General features: G+C 37.3%; 1 protein-coding gene across 2 annotated transcripts; it reads right to left on the bottom strand.

Moving 5' to 3' along the window:
- Positions 1 to 699: 699 nt before the first annotated feature.
- Positions 700 to 6,009, bottom strand: LOC107672438 (ATP synthase subunit d, mitochondrial-like). Of its 2 annotated transcripts, none has more exons than XM_016465623.1 (6): positions 5,917 to 6,009; positions 5,225 to 5,353; positions 3,970 to 4,066; positions 3,819 to 3,890; positions 1,407 to 1,469; positions 700 to 992 (listed from the first exon to the last, which is right to left on the bottom strand). In XM_016465623.1, the coding sequence occupies exons 2-6, from the start codon at positions 5,344 to 5,346 to the stop codon at positions 861 to 863; spliced, it is 486 nt and encodes a 161-aa protein (XP_016321109.1). In that variant the 5' UTR covers positions 5,347 to 5,353; positions 5,917 to 6,009; the 3' UTR covers positions 700 to 860. The 2 variants fall into 2 exon arrangements, with proteins under 2 accessions (XP_016321109.1, XP_016321110.1); XM_016465624.1 differs by having other exon boundaries at positions 5,225 to 5,356; positions 5,917 to 6,002.
- Between the last annotated feature and the right edge of the window lie 2,940 nt (positions 6,010 to 8,949).

Here is an 8,949-nt window from a genome sequence, read left to right as displayed (position 1 = left end):
GTAATGCTAAATTTCTCCAAAACACTTCTGATGAAGAAACAAACTCATCTACATCTTGGACAGCCTGAGAGTGAGTACATTTTCAGCAAATATTAAATTTTGGGTGAGCTAGCCTTCTCCTTTAACAAAAGCCTTTATTGGTTGGAAAAAATCTTTAACACAACCTCTCATGGCTTGCTTAATATATTTATTTAGTCATTTAGCAGATGCTTTTATCCAAAGCGACTTACAAATGGTCATCCAACAAGAAATGTCTGTTAGACATGCTGAGATGTGAGCAGCTATCGTCGGATCATCAAGATGGAATGAGAGGTAGAGTTGAGTGTCATCAGCATAGCAGTGATATGAAAAGCCATGTTTCTGAATGACAGAACCTAGTGATGCCATGTAGACAGAGAAGAGAAGTGGTCCAAGTACTGAGCCCTGAGGCACCCCAGTAGCTAGATGCTGCGACTTGGACACCTCACCTCTCCAAGATACTTTGAAGGACCTATCTGAGAGGTAAGACTCTGCCGTGCGGTTCCTGAGATGCCATTTTCCAAAAGGGTTGACAGGAGAATCTGGTGGTTCACCATATCAAAAGCAGCAGACAGATCCAGCAAAATAAGTATAGAAGATTTGGAAGTCGCTCTTATATATACTATTAGTCATTTTGCTTCAGTTTCAAAATACAGTGCAAAAATAATTAAAAAGTCATTATTTAAACTTTTTTTATTTTCATCCACAAATAAAACAGTAATGAGTCACGATGATTTCACAATTGGAATCACTTCTACAGCAGAAGCATTACTTTACCAGATTATACAGAGTAACCTCAGGCTGAAAGATACATGACTGAAGCTCTGGGTGCTGCTAATAAATTACAAGTCGGCGATAGGCTTGTGTGGCCAGTATGGATGCTTTTCCTTGTCCAGCTTGGTCTCTGGGAAGGTGTTGTTGAGATCTTCTATGGTCATCTGGTCGAAAGGAATCATGTTCCTGAACTTCTCAAGCTGCCAAGGACAAACAGTCAGATGGGAAAAATATTTAAAATGCTTCAAAATGTTGAATTTGATCAAATCCAATCGTTTTATTTATGAGTATTATGGCAAAGTTTTACTTATAAGCACAGCCTGACATACTTTGGTCTTGTGACAAGTTTCAGATACACTGAGCAGCTAATGTGCATTTTTGTGCAAGTGTGTTTCTTCTGTTGTTGTCAACAGACTATTCAATATTAATTGGGTCAGCGACCAATCATTATTTATTATAAATACATGACATGGGTTCATGTTCTGGTCCATCTGCACAAACATGAAAAGGGTTGGTGCTTACATGCACTTTAGACTAATTTACCAAGATAGACTGGAAAAAACTGCTAAATGACTCCATCAACACGATACAGTGACGCTGCAGGTTGAACTTACCGCCTTCTCATACTCAGCAATACGAGCTTTAGATGCTTCAAAGTAAGCAGTTGCGGTTTTGTTCTGAAATACATCAAAAGACACAATATAATGATATGTGAATGACCTTAAAAAAAAAAAAAAATTTTTAAACCTAGACCACTGGTGCAATCAGTTCTAAATAGAATAATGAATTTGGTCTAGTACATAAAAATGTTCACTGAAGTATTGAAATGTCTAAACTAACGGTGATTAATTGTGCTGTTTATTACCATGTACTGTTATATAGGAGCATACAAATGAGATTATATATATGTATATATCTCTCAGTGGCGTGCGGTGGTGTTTTAAAATGAGGAAACTTTGCGCAAGAGTTATGCCGGTGAACTTCTTAATCCCAGTCAATTCACTATGCAGAAAGTGAAAGTAAAAACGGAATGACGGAGTAATGACGGAGCTTTCGGCATCTGACGCCGCATATTCTCTCAGACACGACGAGAGACCAAACTACTTCAACATATGCTGATAACGGTATATAGCTAACTGTTTTTTTTTTATTCCCTTAACATTTCTCGTGGCCCGTAACCTACATAGTGAAAAAAAAAGACAAGAAACGTATTTCGTGTTAAATAGGTTGTTTTTGAAAGTGGGTCCTTGAAATAGGCTAAAGCTTTTTATTCATGGATTTTTATTGATGACTGCTGAGTTAATATTTTAATCATAGGTCTATAATTCATTGTATATAGACCTGCTTTAAAAGACAAAGTAAAAATGTTATATTTTTAAACATTTTAATTGAAGAGTAAATAGCCTAAACTTTTGTTATCCTCGCAGCGCGTCAGTTATGCGGTAGCTAATATTGCGGGGCAAATTAATTGTAATTTTAATTTAATAATAAAAGTAACTTCAAAATAATAATAGGCCTAATAAAAATAAGAATGTAACAGTCCTACATTAATTGGAAATGCCAAATCCTATTAATATTTGGGATGCAACGATTGTAGATTTTGACAAATACGTGCATCGTTACACCCCTACCAGATATATACATGTCCGTTACACTTAATGTTGTCATATTTTCATGGTTAAATCCTTTTTTCCCCGTTTAAATTTTGCTGGACTCCTTTTTAATGGTTAAATAAAATTTTATTAATCAAAAAGCGTGTCTAATAATTAATTAAAATCATGAAACTTAAACAATTTAACATCAATTTATTAAAAGTTTAACAGAAATGACATGTTTAGGGCCCTATGAAATGTTAATAATTTATTAACATTATTTTTTATTTTATTTAATACTAATTATACATTTCATAGTGTTTGTATGCTTTTATATATTTATTCCAAAATAATAACTAAAGGCAGTAAATTATTAAAATCAAAAGTTGTTTGTTAACATTAGTTTATGCACTGTGAACTAACATGACCTAACAATGAACAACTGTATTTGTATTAAGTAATGTAAACAAAGATTTATTAATAAATACTGTAATAAATGTTTATTGTTTGTTCATGTAAGTTAACACATTAAATGACACCTTATTGTAAAATGTAACCAATATTTTCTATTTGTGAACTGATGTTCAGCTGTTCTTTTAAATAGTCAACTTATTTTCGGGTCATCATCATAAAAGCTCTGCAAACAATGCCACAAACACAAACAGATATCTTTTCATTTAATCACGCTGAATGCTCACTAAACACTGACACAGTCATCAACCATTTCAAGTTTTATTTTGACGTGACACAAAGTAGTGGTATCTAAGCGGGAGAGTTGTTTACTTACTTTATAATTAGTCAATAACGCCATCATTTTCTTCATTCAGGACGAGAGCTCGCACTAAAAAAAGAGGCGGGATTTATCACACGAACCAATCACATCCAATCATAACCGATCATATCCAATTATAGCGCAACGGAGGCATTGCCTCCTCTCACGTGACTTTCTCCCATTCATCTCAATGAGCCTCCAGAAAAGTCACGGCACGCTTTAGGGTCTCTGTAGAAAGTCTATGGACCGAAGGGAGGCAAGCCTCCGCTGTAACTTTACCTGCGGGTGTCGCTGTTTGACAGTGTTACTTTATAAAAACGAGTGACTTTTATACTTTTAATGCCATATTTAGTAATATTTGCGATTTATGTTTGTAATATCGATTATTTTGTCATCCAATTTTTGAGGAGACACTGTCTCCCTTGCCTCCTCGGAGGGAACACCCCTGATACATATATATAATGAATGAAATGAATAAATGAAAATGAAAAAAATATCTTTGGTGTGTTCATTTAATCAATACCAGTGTAGAAAGCATGCACTGCTTACTAAAATAGGTTAAAGTGCTTGTTGGGTCAATATGATGGATCCCCCGTGAAACCGATTCAGAGCAAATACATAAATACTGAAAAACTTTAGCTGAAGTATGAGGAGAGACTCACAGCTTCCTGCTCCTGGGCATCAATCTTTGCTGTCTGAGTGTCCACAGGCTCAGGGACTGTCAATGCAGCGAACTGTAGATTGAGAAACAGAAGCCTATAAGAGACATAGCAGAGCAAAAACCTGAGAAGCTGAGAAACCACTGGATCTCACCTTCTTCTCAAACTCATCCACCATGCCTGCTTTGGCCACAACACTCCTGTAGTGACTCCAATCGATGGTAGCTGGTTTCTCTGGCAAGGATCTAAGTCTGCAAGTAAAAATAGTTCAGCACAATAATAATTGACTTGTTTGATATTAAATTTTAGTTTGTGTAATTTGCAAAATCTATATCTAAATCCAAAAACCTGTGTTTGTGTAATTCAGCATTTATTCATACCACTAGTCAAAAGTTCAGAATATTTGCGATTTTAATATTTTTGAAAGACGTCTTTTATTATCACCAATGCTAGGTTTATTTAATCAAATATACAGTAAACCAGTAATATTGTGAAATATTATTACAATTTAAAACAACTGTTTTCTATGTGAATCTAATTTAAATACAATTTATTCCTGTGATGCAAAGCTGAATTTTCAGCATCATTACTCAAGTCTTCAGTGTCACATGATCCTTCAGAAATCAATCTAATATTCTGATTTGCTGCTCAATTATTAACAATGGCTCTTATTATTATCAATGTTGACAGTTTTTGCAGGATTTATAATACTTAAGGAATACTTTTTTTCAGGATTGTTTGATGAAAAAGTTCAAGAGAACAGCATTATTTGAAATAGAAATTTTGTGTAACATTATAAATGCCTTTACTATCACTTTTGATCAATTTAATGTGTCCTTAATGATTAAAAGTATTAATCCTGAATGGTAGTGTGTCAGTTTCCACAAAACTGAAAAAAAAAAAATTTTTTTGGAGCAGCAAATCAGCATATTTGAAAATAAATTACATTTTTAATTACATTCAAATAGAAAACTATTATTTCAAACTGTAATATTTAACTATAAGTTGTAAATGTCGAGACTGAATCGTGAAGCATCACAATATTGGAACCACTCTTTGACGACGCATCAGAAAAGAACATTTTTGTCTAATACTGTCTGAACAACAGAACTGGCTCTGACTGGACTGAGACAAACTTTGAAAGAACTATTGCTAAATAAAGCATAGACAGCTTTAGTCACGTTTTTTATCCCCCAACATACAGTACACTTATTACCAGGACAGTCCATTGACCTGCACCTGACCTATGGTGTTTCGCTCAAGGGCACAATGATGATGGTTTATGTATCGCCCCTTGATGGTTCAAAACAAAGAAACAGCACAGCTTTGAAACCCCTAGGGTAATAAACTATGTGCTAGTAGAAATTGTAGAGTTGATGTCCTTCATGCAGAGCAGCAGTCAGACTCACTTTGCTGCGATGGAATCACTGCGGGTCTTCAAGCTGTTGAACATGGCTCTCTGGTTCGGTGGGACCCTCTCTGCAAAAGCCACCCAGTCAATGGCCTTTATAGCTGCACGGCGCCCTGCCATCTCTCTGCTGCTGTCAAAACATTTCATGTAGACATGGTTATTAAGAATGACAAAGATCTTTCACAAGTTTAGCAAACTGGACCAACTGCATGCAAAGCACATTGTTGGGCCAGCTGGTGTAATAAGACTTCAAATATTTTTCTAATATAATTATTATTTTGAAGCCAAGCACTTAATGTTATCCAGATTAACATATTCAACATGTAACGTTACTTCTAATCGGTCACAGAACGCCAACATGCACTGAGAAAGACACCAGCCAAGTGGCTCTAACTTAGCATACTGAAAAAAAAACGTTTTCGCATTTAAATAGATTTCGTTACAAAGTCAATCGTTTTCCGTTTTTATCAGAAATTATGTTAATAAGAGCATCTGCAACGAAAAGCCTTCTGTACACAAGTGAACACGACAAGGTCAGCGTATGACTTATATAAGATAAACACAACTATATCCACCCCAAAACCGCGTCATTTCTCATAAACAGGGAAGATAAAGGCTAATGTTTATCTTTTATTCAAAGGAAAACAAACGGCGTTGTAATTTGTCAAATGACTGCATTTCGACGCGTACTTGCTGCTCCAGGATCAAGCCGCTGCAATGACAGAAGCGTGATGGCCGCCGGAGAGCGGAAGCGCGGTTAAGCAAGCCGCGCTCGCTACTGACACCCAGCGGACTGGAGGAAACACCACACTGCGGTGCACTTGCACTAGAGGGCGCCAAACAGACATATCGTTCATCACTCAGATTGTGTAGCTTTCAGGCCATTCATTAAAAGCTGACAAAATGTAATTTTAGCAGAACAAAATTCAAGTCAATAGCCAACTCTTTCAAGAAAAAATACGAAAATATTGCTGACTCCTCATGTGACGTTGCTAAAAAGAACACTATTTTGTGTATTTGGTGTAATGAAATGTGTTTATGCAGTTTAAGGTTAAAAAAACACATTATTTTCCACATACTGTACATTATTGTTTCTCCTCTATGCCCTGCCTTTCTGAAATGCGTCGATTTTTACAAAGCTCATCGGTCTGAAAAGCGAGGTGTGCTCTGATTGGCCAGCTATCCAGTGCGTTGTGATTGGCCGAATACCTCAAGCGTGTGACGGAAATGTTACGCCCCTCACCATACTGTTGATGCCGTGTCCCGGCCGGCGCAACAAGACAAAAACAATAAAACCCATTACAAACGAGGCAGTTGTTACTGATTATAATGACTTATACTGTCTTTTTACGCGTTGCTCTTTATGCACCAAGAGCTTGGAACACTCCAAAGAGAAAGGAAAAATTGAAATCGCATCATATGACCCCTTTAAGTTTTAATAGGCAATCTAGAGGTCTGCAGACTCTGCACACATTTAGTCTAAAATATGAAAATAATTAGTTCATTAGGCTATATTATTAAACAGTGTTAGCTACCTTTATGGCAACCGTGGTGTTGCTGTTATTTTAAAATCTTAATAAATTGCTGTGGGACCTCCCTCAACATCTGATGTCAATATATAGGCCTACATGTTTTTTTTTGAAAGAATTGTTTACATATTTACACTAAACCCTTTCAATGTTCAGCTGCCCCTTGGCATGTTGTGTTGGCTAGTTTGTTTATGTAAGTGGATGACGCAAGTCACCTTATTTACTATTTTAAGGCACAGCCATTTTAACCTGTGCTGGTCTTACATTTCACCTGTGGCCTTATGCCTGTCTGTGACTTTCATTAATTTTCTGGGGCATTCTAAGTAGTGAAACGGGTCCCATTTCCATTTTGAAAAGGTGATTTTCATAGTAAATTTCTGTATGATTTTTGAATTTAGATAAAATTATGTCTTCAGAAAAGTAACAGGGCTAGCCACCCCCATTTTTTCGTGGGCTACACTCCAGGGGGTGCTGCAGCACCCTCAGCACCCCTACTTCCCGCGGTAATGTTTGGAGGACACTGTTTGGGCCAAGTTTGATGAGGTGGAGCATATAATTCGCCAAATGGGTAACTTCTCAGAGATTCAGCACTGCATTGACATACAAAGAGACAAGTTACAGCAGCACATCTCCCTTGGAATCTCGCGCAGGGAGATCGCAAAACGCTTTGGTGTGTCTTTGAAAACTCTCCAGCGCAGGATTGCACGTTGGGGAATAAGGTAAGAAACATTGCTGTACAGTAGTGTTGTCACCCGATGCAGGCTGTCCTTAAAAATATAATTTTTCACTGATCGAAGGCATGCAACAGAAACCCCTAACTCCCACACCCTGACCTGGGCAGGTGTTCTGACGATTGTGCTACCCTGTCAGATTTCCTATTATTTTGTAGCATAATTAGACGGATATCCACTATATGATGGCGGATCGAAAGCGCAACTTTTGTTAATAAAACTTTAATTTATTCGTTTAATAGCCTTGCTTCCTGTTATTGTAGGCTTAGGTTACTTTTTTTAATGAATTTTAATGAATATACTAATTAATAAAATGAATATTATTTATTTTGTATTACATATTGTTAATTCATTCATTTTTAACACCGCACCCCCAGCTCCCCCATTTTTTCGTGGGCTACACTCCAGGGGGTGCTGCAGCACCCTCAGCACCCCTACTTCCCGCGGTAATGTTTGGAGGACACTGTTTGGGCCAAGTTTGATGAGGTGGAGCATATAATTCGCCAAATGGGTAACTTCTCAGAGATTCAGCACTGCATTGACATACAAAGAGAAGTTACAGCAGCACATCTCCCTTGGAATCTCGCGCAGGGAGATCGCAAAACGCTTTGGTGTGTCTTTGAAAACTCTCCAGCGCAGGATTGCACGTTGGGGAATAAGGTAAGAAACATTGCTGTACAGTAGTGTTGTCACCCGATGCAGGCTGTCCTTAAAAATATAATTTTTCACTGATCGAAGGCATGCAACAGAAACCCCTAACTCCCACACCCTGACCTGGGCAGGTGTTCTGACGATTGTGCTACCCTGTCAGATTTCCTATTATTTTGTAGCATAATTAGACGGATATTGTACTCTTGGAAAAATAGAATGAGGACAATTAGGAACGAAAAATAAATAAATAACATTAACATCAAAATGTAGCCTAAATAAAAGTTAATAAACAATGCATTTACTTACGAAAAAAAAACAGCTAGCTGAAATTAACAGACAAAAAACTTGAGTCAGAAGCAATTGCGTTTGGTACTTTGTAATTAGATTATTACATTAGTACAAATTAGTAAATATAATTTACGTTTTTTTTTTCTGTGCACTCAGACGCGATGACTTGAACAACAGTATAAGTGACGAAGAGTTGGACGTGATTGTGTCTGAAATTCATCGCCGTTTCCCCAGCGCTGGCTACAAGCTGATCCTGGGTCATCTGAGATCAAGGCAACTTTTTGTCAAAAGTATGAGCACTTGACTGATTTGTACAGTACAGGGGTGCCCAAACTCGGTCCTGGAGTGCCGGTGTCCTGCAGAGTTTAGTTCCAACTTGCCTCAACAGACCTGCTGGGAAGTTTCTAGTATGCTTTTGCCGAGTTCACACTGCGCGATTTTCAAACTCGTCGGATCACCGTTGTTTTCACATTGCGTGACTATCTGGGGTAGCATTCAGTTGCTGCTGTGTTCACACTGCACGA

The sequence above is a fragment of the Sinocyclocheilus anshuiensis genome, unplaced genomic scaffold (assembly GCF_001515605.1).
Source record: "Sinocyclocheilus anshuiensis isolate Anshui unplaced genomic scaffold, SAMN03320099.WGS_v1.1 scaffold1430, whole genome shotgun sequence".
Lineage (NCBI taxonomy): Eukaryota > Metazoa > Chordata > Actinopteri > Cypriniformes > Cyprinidae > Sinocyclocheilus > Sinocyclocheilus anshuiensis.
Note: the sequence above shows the minus strand (reverse complement) of the source record. Positions and strands in the feature narration are given on the sequence as shown.